The 18,386-nt window shown below is 42.2% G+C and overlaps 1 protein-coding gene across 1 annotated transcript in view; it reads right to left on the reverse strand.

Annotated features, from left to right (window-relative positions):
- Nucleotides 1-18,386, reverse strand: part of RIGI (RNA sensor RIG-I) — an 818,172-nt gene that overhangs the window by 278,338 nt on the left and 521,448 nt on the right. The window contains exon 11 of the mRNA XM_086961483.1: nt 6,492-6,596. Within this exon, the coding sequence (XP_086817609.1) occupies nt 6,492-6,596 (105 nt within the window). The remainder of the gene's footprint in view (nt 1-6,491; nt 6,597-18,386) is intronic.

Below are 18,386 nucleotides of genomic sequence, written 5' to 3' on the forward strand. Positions count from 1 at the left end.
AACTGTAGTTCCTGTCGCGATTTTTGACTTCAGCACACTTCATTTTCAAAAACAGAAACTCTTTAAAAGCTAAGTTGTGGAAACGTAGCACGTATAGGATATAATTTGGTTCTTGTCTTCTCCCGAAACATTATCTTTTATGATTCCAAGATGTCTCCTAGCATTATTAATTGCACTTCTTCAGATCTACCACTGTCAAAGCATGTGCTGACGATGTCCATGTCGTAGGCTTTGTGGCCGATGGAACTGATAGGAACAATTGTTTACTGTGGTTTACATTGTGGGTTTGACTAGAGAAAACGGAGCATATTTGCAATATTTTGTCGTAGAGCAGCGCCGCAAGCCTTCTAGCTGTACTGCCCTACATCAAAAGAAAACGGCAGGAATGCGCCGTATCGACAAGATACGGTGCATTCTTGTCCTTTCTGCCAGCGCTGGCACACCAACTGCAGCCAAGTGCCAACACAGGCACCCTCTTTGTGTTGCTGGCATGATTGTTTCCTTCCTGCACGAAAACAAACATAGGAGGCGTTTTTCTTGTTGTAAGTGTGCTGCAAAATGTAGAACACGTGGAAAGAGAAAAAATTAGGGGAAATATAAACATTTGTCCTTGTTACACCTGCTTTCTGAGCACCTTAGTTTTGGCGCTGCCCCAGATTTACACTATATTGTAAATCTGGGGCAGTGTCCTCAACGTCAATTTGGGGACCGGGAGCAAGCAAAATAACATCCTGGCGAGCATTTTTCCTCGCTCGCGATTAGGAACATCAAGTTGCCGATCGCGCGCGTGGAAAATAAACCTCCCGGCGAGATTCTCAACGCGGGGAGGTCTGCTTTCTCATTGCGAGTGGTCACGTATGCTCGCTACCTCTCGCGATGAGAAACTACCAGTCTGCGTTGAGAAAGCTGCCGCTTGAGTTAAAATCTCCTCGAGCGGCAGAAAACTGCAGCTCGCACTGTGCAAGATGCCGTTTTCAAAGATTGCACTGTGCCGGATGCTTCTCCGCACTGTGCAATCATTGAAAACGGCATCTTGCACAGTGCGAACAGGGTACTACGCAATTCGCGTAATGCTACACGTAGTGCAAAGTTTACTTTGCTTAGCTACGCGTAGCGCTACTTCGCGAACTACGCCCAGCCCTAGTAAATATGGGCCAGCACATTGCGCATCTGGAGCGTCACTTGAGTAAAAAGTGCTGCAGGGGCATTATCAATATGACCCAATGAGAGTAACTCTATTTATCGCAGTTCAGATCTTTGAGACTGAAGAACTCCTTACAGGAGTCGTGAAAAGCATCTTGACTTCAGGAAAGTGTGGGTGGCCGTGCATGCGCAGCCAACATGCCTTCCATCTTCAAGAAGAAAACTTTGCTTTAGAAGAAACAATTGTTTTACTTCCTCCTGCAACCACTAGATGGCAGAATACCTGATGTATTGCTACCATTTGTTTTTATAGAGTCGGTTTTGAATCCATCCAAAGGAATATTTCTCTCTCACCACTTGCTACTGGCTGTTTAGGGTATTATTCCACCGCCTATGGAGTCCTTGCATTGGAATTTATGAGAAACTATCGTACACCACAAAAGAACACTAAGGGGCATATGTACGTAGGCGTTTGTGAATCACAAACGGTGCTTTGGTATGTAGGTGCATATTAGCAAAATAAGGAACCTCAAAAATCGCGATTCCTTATTTTGCTCAAGCATTAAAGGAATCACAATTTTGCGATTCCATAAATGCTATGTAGGAGTGAATTTTAAAATGCGGTTGTGGTTTAAGGAAAATACCACCTACTCCAAGTAGATGGTATTTTGCGATTTCCTTTCAAAATGCATTTTTTTTAAAAATTGAAAGTGCCATGTGGCGCACAGACATGCCCTTAGGGCATTTATGTGCGCCACATGTACTTCGAGGCACATTCCAGGGGTGCAACAGGTGTCCCTTGGACACCCTGGCACTCTTGGAATTGCGATTCTCAAATCTGATAGAAAATCGCAATTTGAGAATGTATCCCCATTCATTCCTATGGGCCTCTTAGCAAAATGGAAATTACCTACATATGCCCCTGAACCATACCATATTAAATTCGTTATATGAGTGGTGAACTGTATACAGATAGCAATGGTTTTGCTTTGTTTTTTCACTGCCGAAGACTTTTCTTTAACGTTCTAGTCCAGACTCAAAGTGCAAACCAGACAATTTGGCTTATCAATGCTTGTGTTTTTTATAGTCTATCGATAATTGAAATGTAAGCATGGGGTAACAGCGCGTTTTACAGCTCTCTGTGCTGTTACTGTGCAAACAGTACCTACGCTTATTGCGAATGCTTGATTCTATCCTCTTCCTTGAACCTTTTTGCAAAACAATATGGAGCTTATTTACAAGCCCCTTGTGTCACCGGTACGTCACTTTTGATATTGTTGTATTGTATTGTATTGTAATTGCATTTATATAGCGCTTACTACCCCTGACGAGGTGTCAAAGCGCTTTTTCGGTGAGTAGCACGCTACTCCGGGACCCATAGAGGATTAGTGTTGAATTAGTATAGTGAAACATGCAAGTACATTTTAAGTGTTGGATAGGTTAGTCAGTTATTTGCATTTGGAATGACAGCAGAAGGATAGAGGAGGAAAAAGGTTTGTATTTATATAACGCTTGTTGACCCACACTATTCAGCAAGCCCATAAAAGATCAGTGATGAATTAATATGGTGAAATATGAAGTAATTTCAGTGGTGGATATTTAGTCAGATTATTTGGAGTGAGAAGGATAGTGAAGGGATAAAAGGGGAAGAAAGGTTTGCATTCATATAGCACTTTGTTACCACTGATGGTGTTGAAGCGTTTTTCTGGCCAGTAGCACGCCACTCTGGAACCCATAAAGGATTAGTGTTGAAAATTAGTATAGTAAATATGAAGTAATTGGAGTAGTGGATATGTTATTCAGTTATTTGGGAAGAGAAGGGAGGTGGCAGGATAGAAGAGGGAAAGAGGTTTGTATTTATATAGAGCTTGCTACCTCTGATGGGGTTTTGAAGCGCAAGTAGCACGCTACTCTGGAACCCATCAGGATTAGTGTTGAATTAGTATGGTGAAACATGGGAGTAATTTTAGTGGTGGATATATTAGTCAGTTATTTGGATTGAAAAGGGTTGGGGATGGGTAGAAAAGGAAAAAAGGTTTGCATGTATATAGCACTTGTAACCCTGATGGGGTGTTGAGACTCTTCATTGGGGAGTAGCACGCTACTCTAGAACCCAATAAAGGATTAGTGGTGAATTAGTATAGTTGAATATGGAATTTGAGAAGTGAACATGTTAGTATGTTAATCTTGATTGAAAAGGATAGTGGAGGGATAAAAGTGTGTAGGATTTTTTTTGGGAGAGTCTAGAAAGGGTTATTTTGGCGATCATAGTAGTGGTATGGGGTTTGGGATAAATGAGAGAGTGGATGTTGAGGATATATTGATATATGTATAAGATGAGAGATGGAGTAGTAGAAAGAAGTTTGAGATGAGTCAGAAGGTTGGGCTAGAAGATATATTGAGCGATGTATAGGCTGAGAAATAGGATAATGCATTGGAAATGCTAAATTAGAAGAAAGTGATAAATATATAGATCCATAAGTACATTGAAAGTATATAGGTACATAAAGGAGGTAAGTATATATAGATTAAAGATATTGATAGGCGTCACAGGATGAGAAATAGGGTAGACTTTTAGCTGTACATTTGTATATTTGTATATAGGAATATATTTGTCTGTGTACTTCTCCCCAGCAATGTATCATGTTATATATATATTTTTTTATGTGTCTGACAACAGATGGTAACACCACTGTATTTAATAATGAGGAATTTATCTTGACTGGCATAAGGAGATGTTGTGACTCTTATTTGTTTTAAACTTTAGAATCTTGCTGAATTTGTCCTGAGGAAGACACAAAGTATGTGTCGAAACGCGTCGACAGGAATCAGCATCCTCAACTAATTTTGAGCATTATCATTGTGTCAACAATTACGTGAATAATGTAGAATCTTTTTTGTAGATTTGTCTTTTTTTTTAGAAAAATGAATTTTTTATCCCCCTTCTTTTAATCATGTTTATTATGGAATATGTTCATATCAATTTTTATAAATGTAATTAAATTTTCTATGTTATCACATAATATTTTTTCTTGAGTCCTTTTCTCCTTATGGTGTGTCCACCTCCCTGTTTTTGTCAGACTTTGTGTTTTCTATTTTGCCTGGGCTTTTACCCTTGCACATGAGAAATAGGGTAGTGCATTGGATATGCTTTTTCAGGAGAAAAGTACATGGAAGGTACATAGATGCACAATAGAAGTATGTACATGTAGACCAAAGATGATTTTTATTTATTTATTATTTTTTTTTTCCGCTCAACAACATAATTTTTTATACAAAGTAGTACACAAAGATACGTACATATCTATATTGAAAACAAAAGCTTATATACAGAGGGATATGCTGTAGATTTCTGTTTGCATATGGTGCTTATGTGGGGAAGAGCCAAACTTTGAGTTGTTTTCTGAAGATAAGGTGGTTCTTGGCGGACCTTATGTTGGGGGGTAAAGAGTTCCATAGTTTGGCTGCTTGAACAGAGAAGGATGCACCACCCATGGGTTTTTTCATGTATGGTGGGATTTTGAGGTGAGGGGCTCCCTTAGAGCGGAGGTTCCTTTGTTGAATGTGTTTGGTGATTTTATTGGTTCCATTCCATGTATTGCTTTGTGTGTGATACAAAGCAGCTTGAACGTGGATCTTCTGGCAATCGGTAACCAATGCAGGGCTTTCAAGGCAAAAGAAATGTGGTCTCGCAGTTTGATATGCAATAGTCTGGCAGCCGAGTTCTGAATCCGTTGTAGTCTTTTCATGGTCGTTAAAGGTGATCCCTGGTAGTGGCTATTGGCGTAATCGAGTATGGACAGAACAAGGGAGATGGTAGCTTGGACCTTGTGTGGAAATCCCAAATGAGGGAAAATGTGTTGCAGTGTTTTTATAGTGACAAAGCTTGATCTTGCGAGTTTATCCACTTGGGCATTCATCGACAGCTTGGAGTCCATGGTCATTCCGAGGTTTCTTACTTCCTTCGATACTTTAGGCAGTGATCCAAGTTCATTAGGCCAAGCGGAAAGCGGGTTGTAATGTTTCCAATCGCCACACGTGAGTATTTCAGTTTTTGAAGCATTCAATTTGAGCTGGCACCAAGTAATCCACAGATCCATGGCTCTGAGACAGCTGAAAATTGGTGATTTTCCAATGTCTTTGGGGCATTCCAGTTGAAGGAGTATTTGCGTGTCATCTGCATAGTTATAGCACGTCAGGTGAAATTTATTGATCAGTACAGGTAATGAATTCAGGTAGATGTTGAAAAGCATGGGCGAGATGATAGCAGCCAAAAATGTGACTTAATGCCAATTTGTAACTATGGTGCAGGGCATTGGGCCACCGGAACGCCATAAAAGGTGACATTACTGTGGTGCAATCCCCTTGTAAACATGCTCCCCTAGTTCCTTAAATCGCATTGTACTGCTGGAACTTGACCTTCTCATTCAGGCTCAGCGCGCTTCAGTGCTCTCCAGGGCAATAAAGAACAATCTTCCCAAACGGCCAGAGAAGCAAAGCCACTCCAGTGGTCTCGACCTGGTCCCACTTATTGGAGGAAAACACCAATTTCCAACTTCAAAATCCTAATACTTGTCGCCCAGCCGATAATAAAGAGGTCCAGAGGAAGACAGTTCCTGATGTGGCACTGGTGAGAAGTAAAGGCCATTCAAAGGTTGCAACACTTGTCTTATTACTCACATGATTGGCTTTGCAGCCACCTATTTGTACTGTGTGATCTATTGATTTATTTGTTTGACTATGTTCCCTCATGTACCCCTCTTTGTAAAGCGCACTGATATCTGCGAAGATCTTGTTCGGGCTATATAAAACTTTGAAAATAAAAAAATAAATAAATAATCAGGGAAAGAGGGCTAAGGTGGCATTCAACACGAGAGGAGGGAAATATTATTTTGGATTCATTCAGTCCTGGTGTCTTGTTTGGTTGTTTTTTTCTTACCACAATGATGTTTTAATATACATAGGGCTACCAGATGACTCACTGACGACAAGAACACAATGCTCAACCCCTTTGCTTTTAGTTAAAAAGCCAATGCATTCTGGTAACTGTAGTTATGATTCCATCAACTGAACCAACCGGACTAAACTATGGGGTTAAAATGGTTTGTGAAAGTTAAGCCCAGGCCACTGTATTGCCCCTTAGTTCTCACTGGTTATAATTTGACTTTTCAGAAACTGAACAGCTCACCAGCAAGGAAAATATAACTAAACACAGGCAGACAACATAACATGGCCTCCTTATTCAGCTTAGGTCTTTCATATCACTAAGTGTTCATTTGTGAAACAAACCACTCCTTTGAAATCATATTATTAGTCATATAAACAAAAGAAACTCCACGACAGCTTACCTAAAGAGGGGAACACTTTCTTTGCCATTTCTTCTGTTTTAGCCATCATTGAGCAAATTATCTCCGAAAAGCGGTCCTCCTGTCGTTTTCCCACTTCTCGAATGACTAGAAACAAGAAAAAGGAAATGTGAAGACTAAGTGTTGTTCCCATTGCTTATTATCCCAGCCATTATCACTGGAGACAGACGATAAATGTTGGTTTTTACTATGGTGAAGTCTTGGCTTCAGATCTCTGCTTTGGCGAACACAGCCTATTCCACAGAGCAACATGCAGGTCTGTGTACGTGGGATGCTACATGCATGTCTGTGCTGCAGATCAGGTAAGCTGTAGGTCCATTTTCGTGTTTTTGGAAAGAACAAATCCGCAAGAAAGAAAATGTGTATGGGAACAAATTTGCACAGGAAAGAAAATATGCATGGGAAAGAAAATATGCATATGCATGGGAAAGAAAATCTGATTGGGGTAAATCCTGATGGGAAAGAAAAACTGCAAGAGAATAAATATGCATTGAAAAGAAAACTTGCATGAGAATAAATATGCATGAAAAGAAAATTTGCATGAGAAAAAATATGCATGGAAAAGAAAATTTGCATGAGAATAAATATGCATGGAAAAGAAAACCTGCATGAGAAAAAATATACAGGTCAAAAAATCGGCATGGGAATCTGATTTTTCATTTTCTGAACAGAAAAAAAAACTGTTCAATCACTTCTGACGCAAATTTCATCGCAATATAATTAAATGTGCTATAATTAGAAGCCCCTTGCACTGCCGATGCATCACTTTTAATATGAGAAAAAGTGACGTACCTGCGGCGCAAGGGACTTGTAAATTAATAGAAGCCAAAATGTGGTTACTTAGAAAAAAGGGCTAGTTTCTCCAGTGCATACCTAATGCCAGGAATGGCATTTTTGTTTTTTTTTTGGGGGGGGGGGGGGGGGCGACGACTTTTGAACAAGTTCTGGAAATATCTGGAGTTTTCTTGAAGATGGAAGGAGTTTGAGTGGCGCCATCTGAGAGGTAATTATTTCCTTTAAAAAAAACAGGATCTTTTACATAGAATGCCCCCTTTTAAAGTACATTATCTAAATATTCATTGCGCCGTTCCTAACCCCCTTTTGTATGTAGCACGATCTTTAAATAACCCTAGCCTACGTTGAGAGACAACATTTACTGCTAATGTTTCACAAGTGTTGTGGAATAAGTCCCTGATGAAAACAATGCATGTACAGAAGTCCAAAATCCTGTAATGTAACATGACTCAGTCATGACTCATGCTTTGAGTAATGTTTGAGACCGAATGTGCTTAAAAACGCACAATTTACCACTACGTTTTCCAAACACTCCCCGAGGAAAAAGCTTTAAACCCCTTGCAAGTCAATGTTTAAATCACACCAAAGGTGGGTAGGGCAGCGGTGATGGACACAGTGGAATATATTGTCTGTGGATGGCGTTTTGCAAATGAACGGAAGAAACTAACGCGTTTGGCGAGCCGTATACATGAAATATAGGTTGTACTTGCTCTTTTGTGCCCACAAGCAATTAATACTTTGATACATAAACCATACAAAGTTATGATCCATTTTCCCGCCCTAATGTGTTTGCAAATGCACCATGTGGCACTACATTTGCCCCCGGCACCCTCTGCCCACACCTGCCAGGCGCCATTACTCGTGACCTTGAAACCGTAGAGGTCAGTTACAAAGCACCATTGCCTTGTTCCACATGCAAATGCTTGGAGCCGATGCGGCTCGGTGTTTCAGGTGAAAAATGTAAGACATCAGCTGACTGGGACGCTGACAGAGCTGCAGCAAATCAATGCATATGTACCATGTTTATGCAACCAGCGGAGTCTACTGCAGCCAACTATAATTTATATATAATAACATGATTCCTTTTCCAGCATATAGACAATGCGCCATCAAAACTAAGATACACACCACGCTATGGATTATATGTTTCACCTGTGGTGGTGTCAAATGTTAAACAACGTGGTGATTAGTGCCAAGAGGCGGAAGCAGTGACAGACGCTACACTTAATACCACCAACTAATAATAACAATAGGTGTGAGGAAGCATGAGATGATGAGAATTTTTATTGATTCAAAATTCCTGACCAGCACAAAAAGATCATAATCCCACAATCTGAAGATGCAGCCCTGGGCATGGATGGTTAACCTTGACGGCGCTTGGAGTGCATTTCCACAACGCAAATCAGAGTAACAAGCTCTTAACACTAAAGGATTAATGCGAAAAAGTGCAGGTGATGCTTAGCATAAAAATCGATTCTACTACATAGAAGAAAACTCCCATGGATGTGCCTTAATTCCCACAAAGACTGAAAATAAATGCAAACAGATTTAGAACTCTAAATAAAAGCCACGACCGAATAATGTGACCTCCCAATAAATAATCATTGGGTGTGTTACCAACACCAGATTCTTTGATATGTCCCCTACCCCGTCCCTTCCCTCCCCTTTCTCCCCCTTTCCTATTCTTTAGATCATTGCATTTTATGTTCGTAATTTCATCATTTACGCATATGAGAATTATTCTTTTGTATTGTATTTGTCTAATTCTTCTGTTTGCATATTGTTTCAATAAAATCATTCTGAACTGAAAAAAAAACATGCCACAGGCGTCGGAGGACAGGGAGTCGCTAAAAAACTTCAGGACAAGATTACACTCTGACTCTGGCTTCCACTGCACGAGCAAGTATGAGAGTAAGAAGTGCAAGATCACAGATGCACCTAGGGTGGAGAACATGAGGACACAACACCCATCATGGAACAGATAAAATGGCTACAGTCGGGAAATGGGAGTGATGCAATGCGCCTTTCCACTAAAAGTAACAGTACCATAAGCTTGAAAATGCAATCCTGCAAAGGTGGCCTAAACGAAGACAGTGTTTGAGCTGAATCAGTCAGTGGCAGGGGTGGCTACTCCATAGGGCACAAGTCCTAAAACAAGAAGTGGGCAGACTAACCTAGTTAATCAGTATGCAAGTGGCATCGCAGCGCGTGGCATCGCCGCATGTGACATCACAGGAACTGGCATCACAAGAAGTGATACCAGATCTTAAGCCCTCACATATATGTTTAACAGGTGTATCATGAGTGCATTTGAGCACATTTCGAGTATATTTGCAAACCCTCCTGATTTAGGCAGAAGATTCACACTTTTATACGCTACATATAAAACAATGTTACCTTTTGTCAGCGTTAAGCTTTCTATAGCCATAGTGCTTTAAAACAAATAGTGATATTTAAATTATTTCAACGCCTCCTCAAGGGTAATAAGCGTATATAAATGCAATTTATTTTGGGCAAATACTGGGAAAGATCAACACATCTGACGTTCTAACAGTGCATGCAAATCTCCTAAACAGAGCCTGAACAAAGTGAAAAGCTGCCTCTACTAAGTATGTGTGAAGTGCTAACAAGGTTGTATCCCCTCTGCTGCATTTGCATCAGCTGTGGGGCTCCTGACAGCTGCCAGCCAGGAAACTCCAACAAAAGAAGGCTTGATGACCCCTGAGACTCGGCCTTTGTTATGGCCGAGTATCCTAGCAGGAGTCAAAAATAAGAGAGACCCATCCCCGCCTGCACGTTGTTGTGATCTAAAGCAGACAACAACGTGCAATCGCTGCTAAATGTGTCCTGGTGTTTAGAAATTACACCGGGACTAATTCAGCATCTTTTTTAGTGGGGCACAACTTCTTCTCAAGGTGGACTGCATCCGCCCTGTAAAAGAAGTGGGGGAACGCCGTCCACCCGCCTGGACCCCCGACTCGTGTGAAGGAGCGTCACTCCACAAGCCCTAGAGCTGAAAAATAAAATGGTGATAACATTTATTTATTACCATTGTATTTATCAGCAACCCGTCCCGAACTAAGTGTCAGGATGGGGCGGGGCAAGTGCAGCCGCATGGCAGCAGCAGGTAGCTGTACGCTATAAAATGCACATGTATCCTTGGCCATCCATCTTGGGACGGCCAGCCTGAATGCACATTTAAGGCCATTGGCTACCCATGCCCTCACCTCCTCTTTGTCTTCCTTGAATCTGCACAACGCTCTCCCCCATACCTGATCTTAAGGTGCACAGCAACAAAGAAAGGACAAGTCCCCCTGGGATAGCGTCCTGTTCAGCCCTCAACTTTCAGCGCTTCCTTACCACTCTTAGGTTAAAAAGAATGGAAAATGCTACTTACCAGTATGCATCTGTTCTTGGCATGTAGAGCTGCAGAGTTGTACACTATGCATTAGATCGCCACCTGGTGTTGGGCTCGGATGATTGCAGGTTGTTGTCTTCTTGGAAGAAGTCTTTGTAGTCACGAGATAGGTGACTCCTCCCTTGGACAATACTACGCATGGGCATCGGCTGCATCCTTAGATTGTTTTTCGCCATGATGGGAAATGATGGAGTTAGTAGACGTAAAGAAAAAAGGATGTCCATGCGTGTGCATCTAAGTAAGATGAAAAACTGGAACGGATACAAGTCCCGGGGAGGCGGGAGGGAGTGTACAACTCTGCAGCTCTACATGCCAAGAACAGATGTATACTGGTAAGTAGAATTTTCCGTTCGAGGCATATGAGCTGCAGATTGTACACTATGCATCGATTGTGTAGCAGTGTCTCCCTTAGCGGTGGTCACCTGTATCCGTTGCAGTAGTTTGAAAGAAAGTTCTAAGGACAGCCTGGCCTACTGCAGCTTGTTGCTTGGCTTGCACATTAACACAATAGTGTTTCGTGAAGGTGTGTGGTGTAGACCGTGTTGCTCCCTTGCATATGTCCTCTAGGGGTATGTTTCCGAAGAAAGCCATAGAGGCTCCTAGTTTGAGAGTAGAGTGCGCTCGAGGAGGAACTGTCAATGTACGTTTAGCTTTAATATAGCATATTTGTATACACTTTGCAATCCACCTTGCAATCCCACCTTTTGAGATGGGGTTGCCTTTGTGTGGAGGAGAGAAAGATACAAACAGTTGTTTTGTCTTTCGAAAGGATTTAGTTCTATCTATATAGTTTAAAAGAGCCCTTTTAACATCTAATGTGTGTAAAGCCTTTTCTGCTACAGAGTCTGGGTTTTGGAAAAACACAGGCAACTCTACGGATTGATTTAGGTGAAAAGGAGTGATGACCTTTGGAAGAAATGTTGGATTAGATCCAAGAACCACTTTGTTAGGATGTATTTGAAAAAATGGTACTTGTATAGTGAAAGCTTGAATCTCACTTACTCTTCTGAGAGAGGTAATGGCAACAAGGAAAGCTGTTTTCCATGTTAGGAATTGCAGTTCACATTTATGTAGAGGCTCGAAAGGGGGCCCCATGAGTCTTGTAAGGACAAGATTCAGGTTCCACACAGGAGAAGGTGGCAATCTGGGTGGGATTATTATTTTTAAGCCTTCCATGAATGCTTTGATTACAGGTACTCTGAATAGAGACAGATGTTGCCTGTTTTGTAAATAGGCAGCAATTGCTGCAAGGTGCAGGCGTTTGGAAGAATATGCCAAATTAGACCTTTGTATATGTAAAAGGTAACAAATTATATTTTGGATGGAAGCATCCAGGGGATCAATGTGATTATTTTTGCAATATATTGCCAATCTTTTCCATTTAGCGGCATAACACGCTCTGGTAGTGGGTTTCTTAGCCTCTTTAAAGATGTTCATACAGTCTGGTCAAACACAAAACGAAAAAAGAACTACAATTCCCATGAGTGACAAGTCCATTGACTATAATACCCATAATTCTTTAAACATGGCGTGTCACGTCCGTCCGGTGCCCCCCCGTGCAGTTCGGATGACTGCCAGGAGACACCGACAGACAGGTAGGTCGAGCGGTGAAAAGCGGGAGTGTTTGAAACTCTAGGGTGTTATTATCAGCTTAACAAACACTATGAAGTGTTAGTGCGAGTGTGCTTACGACGCGAAACAACGTCACTATTAATAGTGAAAGTTACTCGTCAGCGGTTGAGTGAATACGCATTAGTTGTACAGCGGCAATACCCATTATGATTGCGAGCTTTGATGAGCATGGTTCCATTGCCTCTGTATCGTTTAAATGCAAAATGCAAACATAAACGAGGCGCTATTACTGTGTGTTTGTGTTTATTTTGCCACGATCACAAGCTCATTTTTTAAAAAAAGATTGTTTATGAGCGTTTGAATGCACACGCATTAAATATGCTGCTGCGATATTTCAATATGATGTTGACCCTTGGCGCATATGTGTTTTTTTGCCTATGCATTTTCCAAAAACATTAAATACAACACGACAAGATGCATTACACAAACGCGCTAAATAAGATTTTGTTTTTGTACTAAATTAAATACTAGCGCCGTGTTGACCTTTTGAAAATAAACCACCGCTTTTTGCCGATCGAGCAGAGGGAATAGAAGTGAAAGCATACTATAAGGATTTGCTACACTTTCTACCCAAAATAGCATCATACTGGGCCCTTGCATTTGTAAAACACATGTAGGGAGTCCTAGCTTATAGCGAGTCAGGAGGCTGACTACCTCCTTGTATGGCGAGATTACTCCAACCATCAGCCATTGGACAGTTTATTGGAAAGTTTATCGATTTCATATATCACATGAAATAAAATCTACTGGACTACGAGTGTGATTTGGTCGCGTTGTTTTTAAATGCCTTATGTGTCATAATTGCTATGTTTTTTCGTAATTTTGATTTAGAGCGGTGCTCCTCAATAACCTGAGCTGCTTGCCAGGGTCCCCGGTAGCTTGTCTCCTTTCTGGTGAAGAATTGGCTTGGTAGTTTAGTCTGCCCTGTTCCCATGATGCACTGGGCCAGGGACAGACTGATTTGCATATAGCCAGGTTCTGAGCTGGGATGGTGCAGTGAGATAAATAACGGTGATGGATCAAGCCCTGATCTTTGGACTGGGTAAGAGTGGTCTGCTTAATTCAGACACTCTGTTCATCACCACCCCCTTTTCTGAATCGTTTTTGCCACTATAGGTGTGGCAGGGTATACTCAGACATGAGTCCCTTTCTCACTGCACCATCAGGATTCAAGCAAGCCGGGCCGAAGACGGCTGAAATGCCAGAAACCGGTCCCCGGTAGCTTGTCTCCTTTCTGGTGAAGAATTGGCTTGGTAGTTTAGTCTGTCCTGTTCCCATGATGCACTGGGCCAGGGACAGACTGATTTGCATATAGCCAGGTTCTGAGCTGGGATGGTGCAGTGAGATCTTTGGACTGGGTAAGAGTGGTCTGCTTAATTCAGACACTCTGTTCATCACCACCCCCTTTTCTGAATCGTGCCAGGTGGGGTGAAGCGCTATAACCACAACTAATAGGTGAGTGGTCTACGTAATGTTTTTCCTTTTGAAACATGATAAAAATCTAGATGGATGTGATATACTATTGATGACATCTTTTATCTGTATGTGACATATTTTAGTCATTTACGGTCTGTGTGTTTTGTTTTACATGTCACTCCTGCGACTCCTGTGGTTCCAAACATTATACGGTAAAAGTATGTGGTTGTATGTATACACCTTAATATAGAGGTGTCACAATTTTCACAATAATGAAGCAGTAGTTATTCCACCTTTTTGGTCCTGACGAAAGCATTGGAAGTATTCCACTTACATGCTGAAACATGTTGACCATCCATCACAGATATTCTGTTAAATCTGTATCTGCACTTTTTTAGCCTTGGGAGACTAGGTGACACAATTAAAATTCATATTTTCATCTAGTGTATCCAATTTTATATTCACCACGTTCACTGTTTTCTTTGACACTGCTAATTTTTCAGTAGCCACAGAACCTCTGAGTTAACTTACTTTTGCACCCCCTCATTAACACACTATCATTTACATCACAACAGGTCACAATAACATTTACTGACCTTTCCTTTTCCATCTCCTGGGCAAGGAGTACCCAAATGATGTAAACGAGGGCGGTACAGAGTGGCTATCTGATGACAATTTTTCCAAGCCTTTGGAGTGTTTAAAATTGTGATTTCACGTTTAATTTCACTCCTTGTCGTTTTCCACTAATCTTTTATGTATGGTGTAAGTCCTTGCTGCCGCAGTAGAGTTTCATGTTTTGTCTGTTGACCTCTAGGTACTCTATGTGTAAATGGAAGGTTTAGATAACCAAACTTTAAGACCTCAGGAGCCAGATCGCCAAATTCAGTTGGTTTGGGTCTGGGTGTCTGATTTCTCCATGGTTCTGTGTTAACAGGGAGGGTGTGAGCTGTAACTTTTGATGTGGAACTAGAGAGAGATCTAGTAGTGTGGTGAACCACGGTTGGCATGCCCATGTGGAGCTACCAGGATCAATGTGAGTGACGGTTGTCTGAGCTTGCGCACAACTAATGGAATGAGTAGGAGAGGCGGAAAAGTGTACGCAAATCTGCCTGACCAGTTCATCCATATCGCATTGCCTTCGGACAGTGGGTGTTGAAACCTGGCCGCGAAGGCTGGGCATTTTGCATTTTCATGTGTGGCAAACAAATCTATGTGTGGGTGCCCCCACCTTTGGAAGAATGGCTGAAGAACTTGTGCATGTAGTTCCCATTTGTGAATCTGTTGTGACTGCCGACTTAACAGATCTGCTATCTGATTGTGAACTCCTGGAAGGTGTTCCGCTAACAGGTAAATGTATTGAGGAATGGCCCATCTCCAAATGTTCTGTGCAAGTTGGGACAGTTGTAGAGAGTGTCCCCCCCACTGTTTTTGTATATAGTACATGGCTGTCATATTGTCCGTCCGGATTAGGACAGCTTTGTTTTGTACTTGAAGTGGAAAAGTTTTGAGTGCTAAGAATATTGCTAGCAGCTCTAGTTGGTTGATATGGAACAGTTTTTGTTGATTGGTCCAGTGGCCCTGAGTTGTGTGATGTAAGAGATGGGCTCCCCATCCTGTGAGGGATGCGTCTGTTGTGAGCACTACTTGTGGAACAGGCTCGAGGAACGGCCGCCCCTTTGTCAAGTTTTTGGTGTTCCACCACTGCAGAGAGCTATGCGTGCGGCTGTCTACCAACCCCAGGTCTGTTAGTTGACCTTGAGCTTGGTTCCACTGTTGTGCTAGGCATTCTTTGAATGGGGCCATTTGCAAAATTGTGTGTGGTACTATGAAGATGCAAGATGCCATCATGCCTATTAGTCTCATGAACACCTTGGCTTGCAGAGACTGGTGGTGTTAAAAAGTGGTGACTAAGGCTTGAAGGCTTTGTATCCTGGCTGGACTGGGATACGCTAGGGCTGTATACGTGTTTAATGTAGCTCCTAGATACTGATGTACATGCGAAGGCTGCAGGTGCAACTTGATGTAGTTTATTGTAAACCCTAAGTCGTGCAATGTTTGAAATGTCTGATGTGTGTGTTGGACACACTGATTGAATGACTTGGCTTTTATGAGCCAGTCGTCCAGATAAGGGAAGACATGTATTTGGTGTCTTCTGAGATGTGCTGCTACCACTGCTAGGCACTTTGTGAATACTCTTGGTGCCGTTGTCACTCCGAATGGGAGGACTTTGAACTGATAGTGTTGTCCTTCCAGTACAAACCTTAGATACCTTCTGTGGGCAGGATGTATGGGGATATGGAAGTAGGCGTCCTTTAGATCTAGTGTTGTAAGGAAGTCGCCTTGTTGCAGCAGTGGAAGCACTTGTTGTAGAGTGATCATATGAAAATTATCTGATTGTATGTAATGGTTGAGGGGCCTGAGGTCGAGAACTGGCCTTAGTGTTCCGTCCTTCTAGGGAATTAGAGAGTACAGCGAGTAAACCCCTGTTCCTTGTTCTTCTAAAGGAACTATTTGAATAGCATCTTTTTGTAGAAGTGATAGAACCTCCTGTTGAAGCAGAGTCAGATGGTCTGTAGACATTGGACGCTGCCTGGGAGGTATGGTTGGAGTGGTTGCTGTAAGTTCTAGGCAGTTGCCATGTTGGATAATCTGTCTTACCCACTTGTCTGTTGTAATGGAGTTCCAGACAGGCAGGAACTGTGTTAATCTGCCCTCTACAGGAGTGGAATGCTGTGGGGGGAGCAGAGGGAAGTCACTGTTTTGTGGCGGAAGAGGATCGGTTGTTATTGTTACCGCGACCTCTTCCTTTGTTAATATTGCCGCTGTAGCCCCCTTTAAAGTATCCCTTGTTAGAGGATGTTTGGGATTTGAAAGATTTTGTAGTGTCTGCTCCAGTTTGTTTGGAGCTCCATCTGTAAAAGGAGCGACAAAAGGAGCTTCTAGCTGGTGTGGACTGTAAAGCCCCCATAGACTTTGCGGTGTCGGCATCTTTCTTCATTTTTTCCAGTGTAGTGTCTACTTCTGGGCCAAATAACTGGTTCTGATTAAATGGTTGGTTTAAAATGGTGGGTTGCACTTCTTGTTTAAACCCTAAAATACGTAACCACCCATGTCTCCTGAGTAGTACACTGGTATTTACAGTTTTAGATGCTGTGTCTGTGACATCTAGCACGCATTTTATTGAGGCATCGGATATTAACTTGCCTTCCTGTATAAGGTAATTTGCTTGATCTTTGTACTGATCTGGTAGGTGCTCAAATAGTTTTTCTAATTGGTCATAATGAGCCCTATCGTAACGAGAGAGGATTTATTTGCTATACGCCAAATGTTTGCAGCTTGTGCAGCTATTCTTTTACCTGACGCGTCAATTACTTTTGATTCTTTGTCAGGTGGGGGTGCTTTGCCAGAAGTTTGAGAGTTTGCCCTCTTCCTAGCATTGGCCGCAACTAATGAGTCTAGCGGCAGATGTCCTTTAATGTAGACTGGATCTGTGGGTGCTGGCCTATATTTTTTCTCGATTCTAGGGTTTAACCCCTTCACCCAGGCGCGAATTTTCGCGCTGTGCTGAAGGTTCTAAAAAACGTGCATGGCCGTGACAGAACGGTTCCGTCATAAGCACAGCCCAACCGGCGCTCATGACGGAACAGCTCCGTCATGAGCACCGAAGTGGTTAATATTCTAGTGCGTACAGGGTCTTTAAATACCTCTGGAGCGTGTTTTATAACCCCCTTGATCATGGGAAGAATTTGAGCAGACCTTTGAGACTGCTCAAAGGTATCTAGGAGAAAATCCCCCTCTATGTCGTCTGAATGCATAGGGACTCCAGGGTAAACAGCAGCTCTGTTTAACAGATGACCAAAACCAATGGTATTTTCTGGAGGGGAAGGTGTTGATGGGTATGACTGCAGTTCAGGAATGTCAGGCACATTTTGTGGGTTTGTAAAGTCCTATATAGGCACATTTTTTGGGTTTGAAAAGTCCCATACACCCTCATCTACATGGTATGAATCAGGTTCTTGCATGTCCTCCCCTCCACCCAAATTGTATTCATCATCATTTTGCTGTTGGGAATGTGATGATAATAGAGAATGTACAGGAGAGATTTGAGGTGATATGTGAGGAGGAACAGGAGAAGAAGGAGAGGAAGGTATAGGAGAGGGATGGAGCATAGGAGATGTTGCACAGTCCTTCTTTTTGGCAGGAACCACAGGTGTGGGTGGTGCATCTGCTGGTTTCTTATTGTGAGGTGTAGCACCTACATGACCTGTCCTTGGGTCTATGTAGAACTTCTTTTGTCGAGGATCTGGTCTAAAAAGTTCTTCTTCCTCTACAACCTTCTTGGGCGTCGATTTTTTCGGTTCCAGAGGAGGCTGTCATCTGTCTTTAGCCTTGGGATGTGTTATAACGTCCTGTGGCATAGTTTTCGGTGCCGAAGGTGTCGTTTTCGGCTTTTTAGGCATGTTCGAGGATTTGGGCACCTCGGAATCAGGCTTTGAGTTCTTCGGCGTAGAAGATGTAGAAGTGGACGGCTTTGGATCCGGTGCTTCTTTCGGTTTCGGTACCGGTACGTCTTTATGTTTCGGTGCCGGTACTGTTTTAGGCTTCGGTGCCAAAGG

The sequence above is a fragment of the Lissotriton vulgaris genome, chromosome 3_1 (genome assembly GCF_964263255.1).
Source record: "Lissotriton vulgaris chromosome 3_1, aLisVul1.2, whole genome shotgun sequence".
In the NCBI taxonomy this organism is placed as follows: Eukaryota; Metazoa; Chordata; class Amphibia; order Caudata; family Salamandridae; genus Lissotriton; species Lissotriton vulgaris.